The sequence below is a fragment of the Larimichthys crocea genome, chromosome XV (genome assembly GCF_000972845.2).
Source record: "Larimichthys crocea isolate SSNF chromosome XV, L_crocea_2.0, whole genome shotgun sequence".
Lineage (NCBI taxonomy): Eukaryota > Metazoa > Chordata > Actinopteri > Sciaenidae > Larimichthys > Larimichthys crocea.
In genome coordinates this window covers 9,969,375-9,988,594 of record NC_040025.1, presented here as the reverse complement: position 1 = coordinate 9,988,594, position 19,220 = coordinate 9,969,375, and the positions used below count along the sequence as shown (strand labels likewise).

At 40.5% G+C, this 19,220-nt stretch overlaps 1 protein-coding gene across 2 annotated transcripts; it reads left to right on the top strand.

The window, feature by feature from the left end:
- The first annotated feature begins 4,369 nt into the window (after window positions 1–4,369).
- On the top strand, window positions 4,370–16,358 carry pan2 (poly(A) specific ribonuclease subunit PAN2). Of its 2 annotated transcripts, none has more exons than XM_010732046.3 (26): window positions 4,370–4,474; window positions 6,208–6,513; window positions 6,626–6,795; window positions 6,911–7,031; window positions 7,126–7,203; window positions 7,292–7,562; window positions 7,700–8,045; window positions 9,645–9,741; window positions 9,940–10,059; window positions 10,204–10,323; window positions 10,415–10,543; window positions 10,636–10,835; window positions 10,925–11,073; window positions 11,158–11,261; window positions 11,356–11,454; window positions 11,544–11,632; window positions 11,780–11,924; window positions 12,041–12,178; window positions 12,261–12,320; window positions 12,408–12,498; window positions 12,584–12,741; window positions 13,602–13,745; window positions 14,169–14,348; window positions 14,478–14,571; window positions 15,728–15,919; window positions 16,044–16,358. In XM_010732046.3, exons 2-26 carry the CDS (start codon window positions 6,226–6,228, stop codon window positions 16,076–16,078), a joined length of 3,618 nt encoding a protein of 1,205 aa, XP_010730348.2. In that variant the 5' UTR covers window positions 4,370–4,474; window positions 6,208–6,225; the 3' UTR covers window positions 16,079–16,358. The 2 variants fall into 2 exon arrangements, with proteins under 2 accessions (XP_010730348.2, XP_010730349.2); XM_010732047.3 differs by having other exon boundaries at window positions 15,728–15,931.
- Window positions 16,359–19,220: the final 2,862 nt, after the last annotated feature.

The following is a 19,220-nucleotide window of genomic DNA, read 5'->3' as shown; positions in this document are numbered from 1 at the left end:
AGGACTCTTGGACATGCATTATCGTGATAATAACTACCTAAAATAACAAACACGCCACAACGGCACCCCATATGAGTGGAGCTTGTTTGTGAACTGTTGAACTGTCTTCCAAGATCCTTAACTTCTTGTCTCGTACCATCATCGGATCAAGATCTGAAATTTCACATAGCTGCTCATGCAACACTATCATATCATATCATAAATGTGTCACTAGCCGGAAGGTCAATAGGTTAACCTTGCTTGCTTGCATCACCCTCATGCAAACAAGATATACAGTATATACAGCAGTTCTGCTGTGCACATCACTTTTAGGCTCTCAGCATAATAAATACTTCCCATAGAGGCTGTCATGGTCTTTATTCTGGTTAATTACATCACAGATACATCAACACGATTTCCTGACAGTGAGCTTTACATGCTGATAACATCCAATGCTGTGTTCCTTATTTTGTTTTGTTTTTATTTTATCTACAGTATGTATTTGTTTCCTTATTACATCATCCTTGCGTTTCTTGTAAGGCGAGCTGAGAAGTATGTTTTTAGGTACGTAAATTAGGGGAAACCCTTTTGCCAGGAGTGCCATGACAGGCAAACTGGAATTTTGCCTTGAAAGACAGGATTCCTGAGAACGGGAAAAGGTACTGGATTGCTTAACAAACTTCCTTGTTGAGCAATCCAGTACCTTTAAGCTGAGCTCACAGCAGCTTCCTCTTCCCTTTTGTGAACTTGACACCTTCCTTTTTTCTTTTCTTTTTTTCTGCGCTCTGAATTGCTGCTGGATTGATTGAGTGTTGCATCATGAGGGAAGTGGAGCGAACACATGTGGAGGAAGTATGCAGGGAGCTGTGCATCTTTGAAGAGCAGCAGGAATCTTTTAGGAAAACACAACTTCCTCCTTGATTTGTGGAAATTCATTCAGGTAAAAAAAAAAAAAAAAAGAGGAGGTAACTTCCTAACTTTCCTTAATGAAAACATATTCATCATGATTGTTTTCAGTGGAAGAAAACCAAAACTATGACCTCATTTAGGAGCCAAGGCACATGTGATGATGATAATTAGATTGTTTATTAAAGATATTTTGCATACAGAGAACTGATTTCAATAAATATCAATAAATAAATATAATAAATATGATTCGAATAAATATCTGAGATTATAATTCCATTGGAAATACATTGCATGTATACATGAGAAGTGTAAATACTGTCGTAGACACATCATCAGCGACTGAAGGCTGTACTAGAGTACTTTGATCAATGTGATCAAACAGGGGTTGATTTTACAAATTACAATGCATTACATTTCATGCTCTCGTGCACTGAGCCGAGCTTTCTGTGTGAAGAGCCGGATCACCAAGAGCGAAGACACGAGCGGTGAGGATGGAGAAGGAGAAGAGTCGGTCCAAGGTGTAACGGCACAGCAGAGGCTGCTCGTTGCGCTCGACGGTGCGAGTATCTTCATTAATGATCACCTGTGCAATCAGAGAAAAAAAAAAGTTCAGTTTTGATGCTCTGAAAAATCAGACTTCTGAGGCGGTTAGATGGGAAATTAATGCAAACATTTATTTACCTTCGGGTGCTTCACACATCTGCTCATGTCATCGAGCATTTTGCTCAGTTCTGGCTTCACTTTGTTGGCCACAGAACAGATTTCAAATCTAGAAACCCTCTCCACTTCAGATCTGTAGCTTGTGAGGACCTTGAGCATCTTCGCAATGCAACGCTGAGGAAGGAGAGAGGAAAGGAAAAGTTAGGATGTGGTCTGTGAAGATTCAAAGGCCATCTTTCTTTGAGAAGAGTTAAATCAATCAAGTCCAGTTGCCCCCGATTTAACTCTTATCAAAGACATTAATATGATATTTATTATATTTCATTGTTGGTTTTGTTGCTTACCGTTGACTCCTGTTTCAGGGACTCCGGATCACACATATCTGTTGAGTTTATCCAATCAACTTTGCTGATGATATCTGGTGTATATTTGGAGATAGTTTGTGCCTAGAGAGATAATTTAAAACATGCTGTATTATACGCTGTTGCATTATAATACAGCAAAAAAAAACATCAAGCAATAGATGTTGTTATGAGCAACAACTTTATTTTGTATTTTGCATCATCTTACCTCCATTGACACAATCCTGGCAACGTGATTAAGCGCCAGGGAGCTGGTCTTTACATCTTCACATGCATCGTGCAGGTTGTGCCCGGTTGGAGCGCAGGATGCGGCGGCGATGATCAAGAAAAGAGCCGCAAAAGTCCCGAAACAAAAATCCATGGTTGTTGTTGTTGTTGTTGTTTGTTTTTTGTCAGGTTTAGTGAGTTTGTTTGTCCTGCTGTGCTCTCGTCCCCTCTGACTGATGAGAGATCCCAGAGCTGCTGTTTTTAAAGGCATCACTTCATGACGTAGGCAGGGTTTTCCTCGTCTGTCATCGTCCCTCAGGTGAGTTCATGATGAGTGCACAAGCTCCGAGTGGATGTGAGTAATATGATAGATAATTAATGTACACACAAAACAGGAAGGAAGGAAAGGACAAGCCTTCTTTGTTGTAGTTTTTTAGTATTTAGTAGTATTTTAACATCTCTTTACTTTATAGTGTATATATAGTTTTTTTTTTTTTATCACATATGATCAATGTTCTTATCTTATCTATGCCCACAATATGTGACACACGCCAATTAGTCTTTAATGTGTCATGTAATCAATTTTCACATCTGGGGCTATGTCGAGGAAGTGAGATTAACCTTTCACAACTGAATCCTCCGACACAGACTGGACAAACTTTCCATCTGTGTCCACGAGCTGCCCCTCTTCTCTACCAGAGAAAAACCTTTTTTTTTTTTCAGAGAAAGAAAATGATAAGGGAAGACATATTTTTGTTCTTCCTTTATCTTTCCCCTTTATGTTCATTATTCTTTATAAGGAGGTAATATGCCTGTAACTGACTCATTTACCGGAATATACAGTTTTATTAAAATAAACTACAGGTTTCATGCACTAACTTGATAAGTAGAGGATTAAATTGTTAAATTAAATGTTTATACTTTCTCTTAATCCTTTTCAAACATGTACGATTTCATCTTTTTTTTTTAAAGAATTAATAATGAGTTTAGGTATTTTTTTGTATGTTTTTTTTTTCTTTTATATGTTTGAAATAACCCTCAACCTTGATGTATGTGGTTACAGATGATGGAGAGATGTTTAAAATATAAAAAAAATATAAAAACAAACTACAAACTGACTATTCGTGATAACAAATGATCACAGAACATTTGTTTACCTTTTACTGATTTTGTACAAAGACTTAACTAAAGAAGGGTCACCTGCTTACATGACATATACATCTGTCAGATTAATCTAGTCAGGGTTCCTGGTGCAAAATTGAGCTGTGTGTCCCTGTTGAATATCTGTGAATGGCAGCAGGTATAGTTAGGATTAGGGAAGGATCCTGGTTATAGCTTAGGTGGAGGGTTAGTCAAATAAAATGCTTGGTTGAGTTTTGGGGAAAAGTGAACGTCACTTGCAAATCAGTGAATCCACCTCAGATCTTATTAAAGGCAGATATTCATGTGCTACATGTCCATTCATCGACCCCTTAAACTCCTCACATTTACCAAGGGGACAAAGGCTATCAAGGGAACACTTCCTCTTGTGTTTGCACTGAACAAATTGATGTAAATTCCTGAGATGCCAAGCTTTAGACTTCACATGACAAATGCCTTATACACAGAAGCCATGAAGCACTGCTATGCATGAATATAAACACATTTTTTTTAATTAAAAAAACAAACAAGAGTTTGGTACATTCCAGTTTATACTGTGCCTTCATCAAAACAAATCTGTAGAATAATTATTTTAATGATTGATTTTGAATTAAAAAACGACAGCTGGGGTTAGAATTTCTTCAAATGTCTTGTTTTTTCCTAACAGTACAAAACCCAAAGATATTCAGTTTAATCCTCCCATTCAGAGCAGTTATAACAAGAACATTTGTAAATTTTGCCTGATAAAACAACTTAAACTATTATTTAAAATCACATTTATTATTAAAGATTATATCTATTATATCGAATCCATCGTGAAAATATTGTTAATTTGAGTAATTAATTAAATTAACTTAATAGTTTCAGATTTACATATTTTCAATTAATCAAGGTGAACCATGGTGCCTTCATGGCCCCTGGGGGTCTTAATCATTGTGGGCATTTGCCCGCTTCTGATCAGATGGAGACCCTCGGTATAGGCAAAAAAAATGTATTATTGATATCATAATTAAAACATAAACAAATAGATGACACAGTCAAGTAGTCGAGTTATGAATAAATTAATTAAATGATGAATTTTAACACATTTGAAGACAGGTGTATTAGTGAATCCTGCCGCTCGTGAACGCACCTCCTCCTGCCTGCTCCGGATGTGTTTGCGTGTGTTATTGTTGTGAACGGAGGGAGCATGGACTCGACTCGTGTGACGAGAATAGGTCGGTGTAAACTTCTTAAACACTCATGTTTGTTTGTTTGTTTGTTTGTTTGTGACAAAGCGGTAAACTCTCCGGTGCACGCGGAGGTTAACGGTGCAAGAAAGCGACGGTTGATGCTAACGGTTAGCTCTGTAACTTAGCTTGACCGTTAACGGCCGTTAACTGATCTGCTATCAGAAATATTAGACACCAGTGTTGTTGTTGTTGTTGTTGTTGTTGTTGTTGTTGTTGTTGTTTGTGGAGACTGTGCAGCTCAGCTTTCTGTTCATATTTATGTCATTAGCTACTATAACTGCAGGTTTGGAGGTAGCAGCTAGTTAGCTCTAACGTTAGCTTCCGGGGCTAGCTACTCTGACTGACAGTTAGTTAGTTACTTAGTTACTTAGTTACTTAGTTAGTTGATCCCGAAGGAAATTCATGCATGCAAACATACATTACAATTAACCTATAACACAGTAACCATATATACAAATTAACATGAGATACATCAAAATTTAAATGTGTACAGAGAAATTAAACATTTGTAGCAAAAATTCAACATTTGCATAAGATATAAATATGTACAGAGGAATTAAAAATGTGCAGGGGAATCAAACATTTCCATAGAGGACAAATATATAACTGTGTTAAGAAGAAGTTAACCCGTGCTAAACATCTATACAAAAACTATAGAAAAAGTAGAAATAAAAATGTTTTTTAAAAACATGAGAAAGAACCACAAATAGTTCAGTTTCCATAATTTAATGTACATTATTTTATAGATAGATAGATAGATAGATAGATAGATACTTTATTGATCCCGAAGGAAATTCATGCATCCAGTAGCAGCATGCAAACATACATTAAACATACATTAGAATTAACCTATAACACAGTAACTATATATACTAATTAACCTGAAATTGAAATATGTGCATAGAAGTTAAAACACTTGTAGCAAAATGAAACATTTGCAGAGGATTTAAATATGCACAGAGGAATTACAAATGTGCTCAGTGTTGTGGAGAAATTGCTGAAGTCAAGGGTCAATGGTGAGGTCAGGAGTTCATGAAGTGTTCAGGAGCCTCTGATGTCTTATGCTGTATTATTTATTGACGCTTGGCCAAGGAGAATTAGAGACACTCTCAAAGTTCATCAGAAGTGCCTGAGTCGGTCTCACATTCTGCCCAACTCATCCTGGTGGATCGACTTTAAACCCCAAGATAACACCACAAATACTATAGTATTAGTCAAAGAGGATGTCTTTACCCATGCTGGTGTTATTGTCAACATATTCTAGTCTGGAGACACAGATGTCTGTTTACGCAGATTGGAACGTCAACAACAAGCTATCTATTATGTCTAGGAAGGCAGCAATAGGTCTCTTCGACCCTGGCCACCACAGTGTTGAGATAGACTGGCACCTAGTCAAAGACAAACAACTAATACTGCAGAGGACTTAAAGGCCCACACGTGACCTCGTGTAACCTAAGGATAGAAAATTCCATAAAACAGAGGAGTTAAACATTTGCATAGAAGATAGTTATATAACTGTGTTAAGAAGTTAACGCGTGCTAAACATCTATACAAAAACTATATATAAAGTAGAAAGTGACCTTAGAAGTAAAATTGTTTTATAAAAATATGAGAAAGAACTACAAATGGGGATAACGGACTGAGTTCAGCTGATCAAGAGCAAATATGAACTGGTCGAGGTGGTGTTAATGTTTCTAGACGTTGTCATCCATCTCCAGGTTGATTTAGCTGTACTCATGATGAACTTTGACGGTCTCGACGCCGGGATGGGTGAGTACCCTCCCAGCCTTCACGGGACTCTGGACGCAGGGATGGAGCCCTCCATGGACCCACACCTGAACCCCAACTTGCTGCAGGGTGTGGAGCTCGACCCAGAGGGACTGGCGGTGACCGTGCCCGAGCCTGTGCACCTCATGGAGGGCATGTTTTCCGAGCTACACAGTGCTGTTTCAGAAGTTGGCATCCCTGTCACTGCAACACATTTTGACCTTCAGGAGGAAATGCTCTGGATGGGAAACCACAGAGTAAGATCTGTGATTATGATGGAATATAGGTTGTTTCCAGGTTATGAAGTGCACAGATACATTGCAACCATGACATTGCACCTTATTTCTTTTAATTATTCTCTTCTCCAAGGGTCATGTAACCTCATTTTTTGGACCTACGATGGGACGCCATTCTTCTTTCCAAGCGCACGCAGCCGACGACATTCGACACATTCAGAGTTTGGAAACGGGCGTCCTGTTTCTGTCCAAGTCTAACCTCAAATGCCACACTCGTGGAGGCCTTGTTATGTTTGATTACCCGTAAGTGTCACAGAATATTGACCCAAAACAAAAAGCGGCTATGTGATTTATTATTCATCATTTCATTTACTTAATTAATTTAAGTTTATGATTGTTAATAATGTATCCGTTACAGGATGGAGGAAGGAGCTGACATGCATAGCCTCCTCATGACTGATAACAACACTTTGCTTATGGGTGGACTGCAAAACTATGCGGTTGAAGTTGACTTGAATACTGTCCAGGAAACTCAAAAGGTGAGACGTTCATGAATGCTGCACAGGACAATGTGACATAATGTATGAGAATCACAAACTTAAAAACAAGCGACTTGTTGCGTGTACTTTACAGTTCACTGTTGAGGTACCTGGAGTGGCAATAATGCGGCAAACGAGTCGTTTCTTCTTCTGTGGACACACTTCTGGCAAAGTAAGGATCAACTCAAGTTTGTGATTCTGGTTTACACGACACTCACACTTACAGTCACCCCCTGTTTACAAAAAAAAAACAACAACAGATAACCCTCCGAGACTTGCGCTCCTTCAAGACGGAGCATGAGTTTGACGCCTTCTCCGGCAGCCTCTCAGACTTTGACGTTCACGGAAACCTTCTGGCTGCGTGCGGGTTCTCCAGCCGAGGTTTGAACGGATTGGCGTGCGACCGCTTCCTCATGGTGTACGACCTCCGTATGATGCGGGCTGTAACGCCTCTTCAGGTGCACGTGGACCCTCTCTTCTTACGCTTCATTCCTACGTACACGTCACGCCTGGCGATCATCTCACAGACAGGTATCAGCCTTTATGTCACTGTCAGTGTGTTTCTAGGCTTAAATATCTAAATCTGAATAGTCGTATTTGAAAATAATTGTGTGTTTGAATACAAATGTTTCTTTAATACTGACACCTTCCACCATCTCTTCGTCCAGGTCAGTGCCAGTTCTGCGAGCCCACCGGTCTCGCCAACGTTGCGGACATTTTCCACGTCAACACGGTGGGCCAGTTGCTCATGAGTTTTGACGTGTCATCCAGCAAACAAGCTTTGGCTTTCGGGGACTCTGGGGGATGCGTGCACCTTTGGTCTGACGCTCCAGAGGTTTCATTTAACGACTACTCCCGGGAGACAGAGTTCGCCCTGCCTTGCCTCGTGGACACGCTGCCTCAACTGGACTGGAACCATGACCTGCTGCCCATCTCGCTGATCCCCATGCCGCTGACCAGCACGGAGCCGCTGCTGTCAGACTGGCCCAGTGCACTGGCTACACCCAGCCCCAGGTAACAAGTCACAAGACACAGAGCTTTAATATTGTTCACAAACTATTAAAAACACACATATAAGCCAAACCGTTGCACTTGCTGACGTGTCATGAGTGTGATGAACATTGCACTGTAGTTACACCATCCTGCTGCTGTAAAAACTCACTTACAAAAGTTGTTCCCAACAAAAAAATGAAACTGAAACTATGTATCTGTTAAAATTTTACGTCCTCAGCAGGAACAAATGGGCTTGGGACTGAGTGCCGCAGCCAAGATAGGGAAGTTGGAAATTATTGAGGAACAGACTAACGCATTGTTGATATTGGTCCTTTCATTGGATTTGTTGACAATAGCAGAAATATGGAATATCACCGGCTTTCTGTTTTTTTTTCCCACTTTAGCATGTAGCAGCATATAAATGCAACAGATGAACATGGAAACAAACAAACAAACACCTTTTTTTTTTAACATATTAATTTGAATGTTTGTCGTCATTTGTTTGTGATATAAAGCTGATAAAAGTCAAATATTTTTGGATAGAAGTGAACGGACTTCCATCCCCTGCTTCATCTCTTAACTGATGAAGCGACTTTGAACAATGAAAGGTGAGCTCATCTGTTTGTGATGTTGTGCTCATAGAATTTGAATTTTTTTTTTTTGCGAACCACACCGTTCACTTCCACCAGCAGCTTCATCTTTTAAGTTAACTTATGAAAGCAAAACATCGAACCCGCGTGCATGATCTCATCTTAGTCACAGTGTGGAACTTATTCATTTCTCTTTTTCTGCACTCATGGTTAGCGAACTCTCCTGAAATGATGTCAATGTTTACTTTATGTCACTTTTGTGAGTGACTCATTACACATTTTAAATGTTTATCACAGGTTGCATCACCAATTCGTGGTAATACAATCCTGTTTTTTGTTTTGCTTCCCCTTGCTTCGACTGTTGATCCTATCAGAGCAGCTGTTTGTAACAGTTTGTGGTGCTGTTGAATTTTATTGCATCAATAGTTTTTTCTAATATTGAGACTGCCCTTTATTGATATAAATTGGGTGGACAAAATATTAAAAAATAACTCACAGTATAAGCAGGCCTGGCTGTTTTAAGCAAGGTGTATTTAATAAGTCACTGGTTCTCAAACTGTGGTACGTAACTTCCTTTAGGGATATGAGGATAAAAAAAATAATTTTAATGAAATTAAAAACATATTATACCATCGAAATACGAGTAAATATCAAATGAAAACATACTATGAGATCGATTTGGTTTCAGTGTCGGCCTGTTATGTAGTTACATTCATGCACATAAAAAGCTGTGGCGGCTCTAAATTGGGAAAAAAAAGTACGGATCAGGAGTTCCCGTAGTTCACCAAATGAGCTCTGGTTTCATTCATGATTTAACAACAGTGAACATTAAATTATCTTCTTCTTAGGAAACCATCCTGCATAAACTGTCGGCTTACACTGCTGTATTTTCTGTGGTCGTACGTGGTGTAAAAAGTTTGAGGAACACTGTAATAAACCATGACTTTGAGCATTTGATTAGTGACGGAGGGATTCAACTGCTTTTCATTAGATAAAGTTTTTGTTCTTGTCCAACATTCTTTCCCAACAGACGAGCTCCTGCTGTCGACCCAGAAATCCTGCGCACAATGAAAACTGTTGGATTTATAGGTTATGCAGCGAATCCTCGAACCCGCCCTCGGAACCAGGCACGTAAAAAAAACATCCGATATAGATTTTATGATACTAAACCACTTCCTTGTGCTTGTAAAGTCGGTCAGAGCACTAAAGAAGGTCTGAATGTTTTGGTTAAATGTGTCATTTCTGCTGTAGATTTAGAAAACAAACTTCTGTGTTTGTTGGCTCGTACATATATTTAATTCATATAATATCTGTGTTGGTTTCAGGTTCCTTACAAAATTAAAGATGTGGAGCTCGATTATGATAATTACAACCAGGTCCCTGAATCACCAATTGGACGTGATGAAGAGCCTCACCTCTACATGGTGCCCAAAAAGTACAGAAAGGTTCGGATTACCATATTTAATGATGGTTTTTATATTAAAATAATGTTTGATTTGTATTTTATAATAATTAGTTTGCTGTTGCTGTGTATAAAAATAAGTTCTGATCACTGAAATATGTAATAAAGACCTCCCGTGCTTTATCAGGTCACGATTAAATACTCCAAACTTGGACTGGAGGACTTCGATTTCAAGCATTACAACAGAACCTTGTTTGCTGGTCTGGAGCCTCACATCCCCAACGCCTATTGTAACTGCATGATCCAGGTAAGAAACTACTTTAAAATTCATTTTATTGACCTTTTTAATTTGCTTTTTAAGAGATAATATAAAAGCAGTTGTCGTTTCTCCTTTTTAGGTTTTATATTTCCTGGAGCCAATTCGGTGTCTCGTTCAGAATCATTTGTGCCAGAAGGAGTTTTGTTTGGCCTGTGAGCTCGGCTTCCTCTTCCACATGTTGGATTTGTCACGAGGAGATCCGTGTCAGGTAGCTGTTTGATTTTATTGATCCCCGTGACAACTGCACACTGTGTCTACCGTGTAGATTTACCAATCCATCTCCCACCTCCTCCTCTCAAGGCCAGTAACTTCCTGCGAGCGTTTCGTACCATCCCTGAAGCCTCAGCGCTTGGTCTGATCCTCGCGGACTCAGACGAGCAAACGGGGAAGGCAAGGCTCGGCCGTTTAATCCAAAGCTGGAACCGCTTCATCCTCACCCAGCTCCACCAGGAGACTCAGGAGCAGGAGGGCCCACAGGCCTACAGGGGAGCCAGCAGCAGGTCAGAGCAGCTAACAGAAATAGATGTTCCTGTTTGCGTAGCACGAAGTCCGGATGGGAAGTTGTGATCACTGATTTTGTTTGTTGCAGTTCTCTGGGTTCCTCTGGTGAGTCTGCCATCGGAAAACTGTTTGGATGTGAGGTGGAGAACAGCAGCTTGTGCCGATGTGGCAAGGAGACGGTCCGCTCGTCCCTCACGTTACTCTTCACCATGCATTACTCTGAACAGAGCTCTCAAGGTTAGTAACACTGCTGTACATGTGTGTACCTCACCTCAATGCACCTGCATTGTATATATATTATATACATTCATTTCACTTCAGAAAAAACAAAGGAATACGACTTTGCTGAGATCTTGAAGAAAAGCATCTGTCTGGAGCAGAGCACTCAGGCGTGGTGTGAAAACTGTGAGAAGTATCAACCCACAGTGAGTTCAAGCTCCCTGTTCAGACATTTCAGCAGCTCGGAGCGTATTTGCAGTCTGATTCTGGATCATGAGAGTTCGTTTTGTGTCACTTTAGGTGCAGACACGCAACATTCGATGTCTACCAGATGTTCTGGTCATCAACTGTGAAGTGAACAGCGCTAAAGAGGCTGAATTCTGGAAGGTTCAAGCCGAGGTAAGTGACACTCTTTATGGCTTTATTTTCACGTTGTTATTTATGTGAATTATGTAATTGTGGGGTTTTTTTTGTGCTTTTCTTCACAGTACGCCTTCAATAAGGCCAAGAAAAAAGAGGCGATGGAGCCTCCTAAACCTAAAGAACCTCCCCCGATGCCCACCGAGTGGTGCTTAGAGTACGATCCCTTTTTAATATAAAATATATAGGATCACATTGTAGATTAATTACATCGTTTACACCATAAAACGTAAAAAAATAGTAAAATTCTTGTCTTAAACTGTTTGTAACTGATCTGTGTTGACGTCTCTGTACATCCTTGTAGCGGGGAGGAGGCCTGCAGTATGGAGGGCTTCACCTTTGACACACAGGCGGAGGATCTGCGACACGTCTGGATCCCCCTCACTCTAAAGATGTCCATCAGCAAAAGTCAGGGACTCGAAGTGAGCAGCTGGCCGGAAGGAGAAGAGGTGAGCAACAAAGATTGACCTCTGGATAAACACAGTGACGACGACGTGCTGACTTGTGTCATTATCTGGGTCTTTATCGTGGTGTAAGGATTTCCTTGTTGCGTCTCTCCGATCAGTTAAGCGCCGCTGAAGAGGCGGACGGTGCTTCCCTCTATGACTTGGTTGTCACGGTGCCTCACGTCCTGGACGCTCGCACGGGTGGAAACTTGGTCGCACACATCAAAGTGGGAGAGACCTACCATCAGAGAAAAGAAGTGAGCGAAGCTTAGATTAAAAAAAAAAAAAACAGGAGAGACTTTTGTGTTTGAAAACTGACATTTAAGATGTTTGTTTCAGGGAGTCACACACCAACAGTGGTACCTCTTCAATGATTTCTTAATTGAGCCGATTGACAAGGTGAATGCCTATCTTTATATAATCCATGCTAATAAGATGCTGAAATGTTTGCGGTCACGTAAAAGTGTTCTTGTTTTGTCGTCAAAGGCTGAAGCTGCTCAGTTTGACGTCAGCTGGAAAGTGCCCGCCATTCTGTATTACGCCAAGAGGAACTACCATACCAAATACGACCTACGCAGTGAGTTTTAGGACATTAAATCTGGTGATTTTTACTAACGTTATTAACGTAATCTGCACGCTCACTCCTCTGCCGTCTGCCTCAGTTAAGAATCCCATAGACGCCAGCGTGCTGCTGACGGAGGCCTCATTGGCACGGAAGCAGAGGAAGAGTCACGCCACATTCATCCCGCTCATGGTCACCGAGATGCCGCAGGCCGGGGACTTGGTGGGACTGGACGCTGAGTTTGTCACCCTCAACCAGGTGAGTCAGGATCATAATGCAGCTGTCTGTTCACCTTACATGGTAAACAGAAGCCTACATTCATACGTCTTCATCTGATCAAAAACACTGTGATTAATTGGTGTGATCACTGTGCTGATGTAAGACCAATGATGCAATGTTGTGTTTTCCCCAAATATCTGAGTGTTGTGATTGCTTTTATTTCAAGTATCACCACGCTGGTTGGTGAGCTGTGATTGTCAACGGTCACTTAAGATAGTTTGTGAATAGTTTTTTATCTTTTATCTTTATGAGAGTCTTACTGTAAGAGGAAATTCGTAGAAAATGTCATGATTCATCATAAAACGCTCAATTTCTCCCCTAACAACCTTAATGTCGTAAGCCATAGAAGACGATGCTGCCTCCTGATGCAGTCATATTATTTTGACTTCTAAAGGCCACTTTAGGTCAGCTGTGACTTCCGACCATAACGATTAAACAAGAGCTGCAGGAAGTCTGATAAATTGTCCGAGTTGGTGCTGAAGTTTGAAAATCAAAATAATCTGAGGATGTGGAGTTAGAGAGAAGTCAACTTGTAGCCCGCTGCGCAGAGCCAAATTAAAACCAGAAAAACAGGATTTTATCACGATAAAAAAAGACGTTTTATAAGATAAAAAAGTGATAATAAAATAAATAAACGTATTAAAAACAAGTGCAAGAAAACCAATGACCAATTCTGTAAGACAAAAAACAATAAAATATATTTTTTAAAGAAAATAAGAAAACAAATGATCGAGGAAATAAATGACGCGGCACCTTGAGTAAAGACTAAAGAGACGTGTGTGTGTGCGTGTGTGTGCGTGTGTGTGCGTGTGTGTGTGTGTGTGTGTGTGTGTTTGCAGGAAGAGGCAGAACTTCGCAGCGACGGCACCAAGTCGACCATCAAGCCCAGTCAGATGTCTGTGGCCAGGATCACCTGTGTCAGGGGTCAGGGCCCTAACGAGGGGGTTCCCTTCATCGATGACTACATCTCCACTCAGGAGCAGGTGAGAGCGCCAAACACTGAGATGTCGTAACCTCAAATTATGCATCATTAATATCACTGTTGTTGTAGAAAGACGATATGCTTGACTGAATCCTATCCCTACCCTTGATCATGTTTCGTTTGTTGTCACTGCACGCCATCTCCTTTTGTTGCTGTTTATAATACACTCATAAAAAACAGGATAATCTGTCGGAAGTTTATTTAACATCAAATTGGTTTGGCCTGCAGTGAAGTTAAGTAATACTGGAAAGTTCGGGAAATAAGCAGCACATCATTAGTTAAGTAACTTCAGGAAGCACCACATCACCTTTTCTTTGTCTAGTTTCCACACAGGTAGGCAGAGGGCGATGATGAAAGACGAGAATTTAATCTTCAAAAAGGAGCGGCGCTTTTTGTAAACGCTCCTGAATGTTTGCTCTTCCAGGTCGTCGACTATCTGACGCAGTATTCTGGCATCAAACCAGGAGACCTGGATGCGAAGATCTCCTCAAAGCATTTAACCACGCTGAAGTCCACGTACTTGAAGCTGCGCTTCCTCATCGACACCGGAGTTCGCTTCGTTGGTCACGGTTTACAGAAGGACTTCCGGGTTATCAATTTATTGGTATGTTATTTTTTACAACCTCAGCTTTCACGTGAAGTCAGGCTCGGTCGGTAGATCAGTGTTTGAGGTTTACAGCTGACTGTGAAGTGCACGAAAGTCTAAAAAGTCATTGTCTTTGCTGTTTTGAAGGTTCTCAAAGATCAAGTCATCGACACGGTCTACCTGTTTCATTTACCCCGCAAGAGGATGATTTCTCTCAGGTTTCTCGCCTGGTACTTTTTAGGTAAGTTACAGCGGCTAATATTAGTATTTTTCTGTATAAGTTCGATGTGATGATAAAGGCTTTGAAAGTCTTGAAATCTTTGGTTGCGGTACCCTGAAAAGTTCTTGAAATTGAGTCTTGCATGCAGCTGTTTCCTCTAAAATCTTGTTGCACAATAACTACTCCGCATCAAACAAGCAGACACACAGTTGGACGGGAGCTGGTGAACACAGAGGAGCATTTAAGAGTCACATATCTCCCTCAGGAGTTGGAGAATTGTTCTTCAGGTGAACAACGAAGCCCGAGTCATCCATGGAAAGACCGTTTTGTTGTCTCAAAGCATCTCCTTTTGTGTTACGCCGTCCGCGTCGGCGAACAATGACGTGCTGAATGACAATGAAGTCCTGCCCACTTTTCAACTTTCATTCACATAATGTTGTACACTTGACATGCCAGGTCATGCTTATCAAACTTTTCCCTCTTTAATGGTGTCTTATCTATTTCCTCTGCTCTGCACAGCTGGGCCTCTGTCTGCTGATCAGTAAACTCACAAGACATTTCTTTTTTTTATTCTACTTTCTTCAAGATTACACCATTAAAACTCAGCTCGGCTCACTTATATTTTTGTTACAATCACACATTTCTTATTCTGATCTTAAGAAAGGAATCAAACTTTGAAGCACCCATCGCTGAGGCCTCTGATTAAAGGCGTTTTCTACTATAAGACCAAAAACAGCTAAAAGAGAGTAAAGACTGGACAGAACTGAATAACGATATAACGATAATGTTGCTCTGTGTCTGCTTGCTTGGTATTATGTTAGTCATGTCAGCTGAAAATGTTTGTTCATCTTGTTTCTGCTGCCCACAAGAGACTAAAAAAATCTGTTAGTGCAGGTTTAAGGACAAAACGATCTAACTGACTGCAGCACAAGTTCATGCTCGATTTTAAAATGAGAATTTAAGCACACATGGCAGCATGTCCGCACTCAATTATTAATGGGTCCTTCCATGTTTTCGCCTCTGCGTTGCTGAAACATGAGTTGCTTGATAAATCATTGAGTTGTCTGCAGGTGTTCATGTGATATTTGCGGTTATCTCCAGTATCTGTTTAAAAGCGCTGCTGCAGGAATAACCGTGAACTCGCCGGTCCTGATTGTCCTCTGTGTGCGGCTTCCAGATCTCAACATACAGGGGGAAACCCACGACAGCATAGAGGACGCTCGCACCGCTCTGCAGCTGTACAGGAAGTTTTTGGAGCTGAGCCGTGGAGGCGGGACAGACGAAGTGAGGAAGGTCCTAAAGGGACTCTACGAAAAAGGCCGCCAGCTGGACTGGAAAGTCCCAGATTCGGACACAGGAGATGGTCAAGGTAGCCCAAAAAGTACGACCTAACTCTGAATGAGACGCATGCTGACGTTGATGAATTAACAGCAGAGTTCAGATGTGTGTGTGTGTGTGCGGGTGGATTGAAAGCACTCTTCTCCATTCAACAGGTGCTGCCGTGTTTCCCTCTGTGATGGGGCTGTGAGCTGCACGTCGACACATTCCCACTGGAGAGTTTTCACTGATCACTGCTAGCTCAGTTAGTGTCATATTTTGTACTTATTTGCATTTATTTTTGCATTGTGTACAGTGTTTATGAAGGTCTCTGCAGCCTGTACAGCCCATCTCAGCTCACAAGACGTTTTAATCATGTCAAACATTGTACTTTCCATCGAGGAAAGGTTTTCAGGAGCAGGAAATGAGTTTGTATTTTATGATTTTGGAGCCTTTTTTAAAAAAAATTAATAAACATATCATGAGCACTAGAGGATACTTTGTGTTTAATACCAGGAACTGGGAAACGCCATGGTCTCTGAGGAGTCTATTCAAATTTAACAATGAATTTAGTTCTGTCATCTTCTCAGCTTTCTGTGAAATCTGTAGTGTTATGCATGCTTGGTTTCAAATTTGCATGTTCATTTTCCTGACAGGTTTGATAACATTCACCGGCAGATTGGGGCCTGTCCCCCCGAGCCCGGGTTCTTTAGCATTTTAAAACAGCGGCACTTGCAGCACAAAGACAAAGTGACATTAAAACAAGGCAAAGACAAAGTCACCATCATGTTGCACTGAGCTCGTCCCTGCTTAGATAAACAAATACACATGAGCACGGCCCTCCTACAGACTCCCCCGTGAGTTTTACTCAAGAAAAATTGCAGAAATAATAAAAAAAATGAAAATATAAATTACTCGTGGAGGTTAAATTTATCCATCTAATGTTGGAAAACGTTGGGTTGCAACATCTGTGGAAATGATTTCACATGCAGCGAGTTTCAGGTTAATTTGTCACATGTAGGTTAACACGGGGTCAAAAGTACAATGAAATGTGTTGGACAAGCAAAACAGGTCAGCTCAGCATTAAGAGCACGAGTTACAATAACAGCTCCAGACATGGAAGATAAAAAAAAAAAAAAAAAGCCAAACCTCACTACTTTCGAATTTACAAAGGCTCTGTCCAGGGTTTGATTCAGACTTGTCATTGCCCCCTCTCTCTCTTTAATCGTATCAAATTAAGGTTCAAAAAGCCCGAAAAATTCTAGTTCTAGTCACTTACAGTTGTAAATGAGTTGTAGACATTTGTTTTTGCAGCGGTCATGACACCTGAAAAGAAACCCCAAGATGTTAAGATAAACGTCCATGTTTAACACAAACTGCAGGTGTGATGAAGAAAGTTGTTCCTCTCGGTTTTACACCTGTTACACTTTGAGATATGAAAGTGACACATTACTCTCAGGTGTGTAATGATTTCTGTGGAGTGTATTTGTGTTTAGAAAGTAGGCCAGACAATCTGAATTCTGAAGATCTGTCTCAGTTCTCTTGTCTTAATTATTACAGTTGGAGGATTAATAATTATAGAAATATCTCAGTGTTGTTTTCAGTCTACTGATGCATATTTATACATTTCAAATTAATCCAGTTTTTTTCTTTATTTTTATAAATTTGTCCTCATATTCGTAAGTAATCGTGAACTTTATTAGCCGTCCATCCAGCCTTGATTTCCCTTCCTGTTTCTGTTCGACTTGATTCACTTCCTTTTTTTGCACTTTTGCATCTTCGATGAATTTTTGCATAGAAACGTCCGACGTCACCAAGAGTTTCACTTCATGTTCACGTCTTTAAGAATGATGCAACACGTTGACAAGGTCAGTTCCTGCACGTCGACGCTCCTGAATGAACTGAGCACAGTGGACTTTCTCGCTGATGTAACTTTAATAAATTAATGTAAGAGCTTACAGCAGATCGAGGAACCAGCCGGACTCTGACGTTCATGTATAAACAGGCTGAACATCATCTTTATACATTGTAATGTCAGATCACACTTCCAGATTCAAATGACCTGCAGTGGGCGTACTGTTTCATTTTCAGGAAACGGAACAGATAAATTTGACTATTTCCCACCTTCAAATCAAGATAACAGGTTGGAAAACACACAATCGCCAATCATGAGCACGGATCTCCAATCACTGACATTAAAGACATTTTTATTTTTTAAATTTTGTTACCTTTCTGTAGTCAGGCCATCAGCAAACTCAGTCATGCAAAATGATCCAAACTTTTAATATCCACTGGCAATAATGCACCAAGGGTGTAACGTGTTTTACATTTTAAAAGGAAGAGGATGAAGTGAGCGGTTCCCAACGTGTCACATTTCAGATGTCGGAGTTGTTAGTAGTTCCAACAGTAAAGACATTTCCCCCTTTAATTAAACTCAAAGAATAAGAGTCTCCAATAACTCACAAAAGATTTATACAGAACTTTTTTTGTCAAATTTCTACTTTCATGTATCATCTCATGCCCTCCTAGATTTATCTGATGACCCTTTGAGGGGGGACATGACCTCTTAGGCTGTGGCTCAGGAGGTAGAGCAGGTCATCCACTGATCAGATGTATGTTGAAGTGTCCTTTGGATAAAAGCATTGTTGTGGAGAAATTGCTACAGTCAAAGGTCAATGGTGAGGTCAGGAGTTCATAAAGTGTTCAGGAGCCTCTGATGTCTTATGCTGAATTATTTATTGACGCTTGGCCAAGGAGAATTAGAGACACTCTCAAAGTTCATCAGAAGTGCCTGAGTCGGTCTTACATTCTGCCCAACTCGTCCTGGTGGATCGACTTTAAACCCCAAGATGACACCACAAATACTATATGCCCCAGAATTAGTCAAAGAGAATGTCTTTACTCTCAACCAAAGTCAAACAACTAATACTGCCGAGGACCTGGGGGCCCACACGACAAGCATCAGCAAAATGTAGATTGACCAGCTATAATCGCAACACGATAACATTAACTTACAAATACTTCAAGCTGGATTGGTAAATGCAATACTCAGCAGTAAGGGAGCTTGTCACAGGTTCAGTATCTTGTCAAGGACGGGGATCAAACTGCGGATCTTCTGATTAGTGGATGACCTGCTGAACCTCCTGAGCTGCAGGATCACAACTTGTAACAGAGATCAGGTGATCATACATTACATTGTTTCACTGACACTGTCATTAAGTGAAGGACTGCTGATTTATGAGCATGTCCATCACATTGCAGTGTTTCTCAGAGTAACGGCGCCCCCTGCTGGCTGTACAGTTTAATTATTTATTAATTATATTATTTGATTTATTTATGTGCAAAGAAATTAA

Excerpts from the sequence above, each read along its gene's own strand:
- pan2 (XM_010732047.3), top strand. The coding sequence starts at position 6,226 with ATGATGAACTTTGACGGTCTCGACGCCGGGATGGGTGAGTACCCTCCC. Across the intron at positions 12,742-13,601 it reads AGTTTGTCACCCTCAACCAG|GAAGAGGCAGAACTTCGCAG; the intron begins GTGAGTCAGGAT and ends GTGTGTTTGCAG. Across the intron at positions 15,932-16,043 it reads TGGTCAAGGTAGCCCAAAAA|GTGCTGCCGTGTTTCCCTCT; the intron begins GTACGACCTAAC and ends TCCATTCAACAG.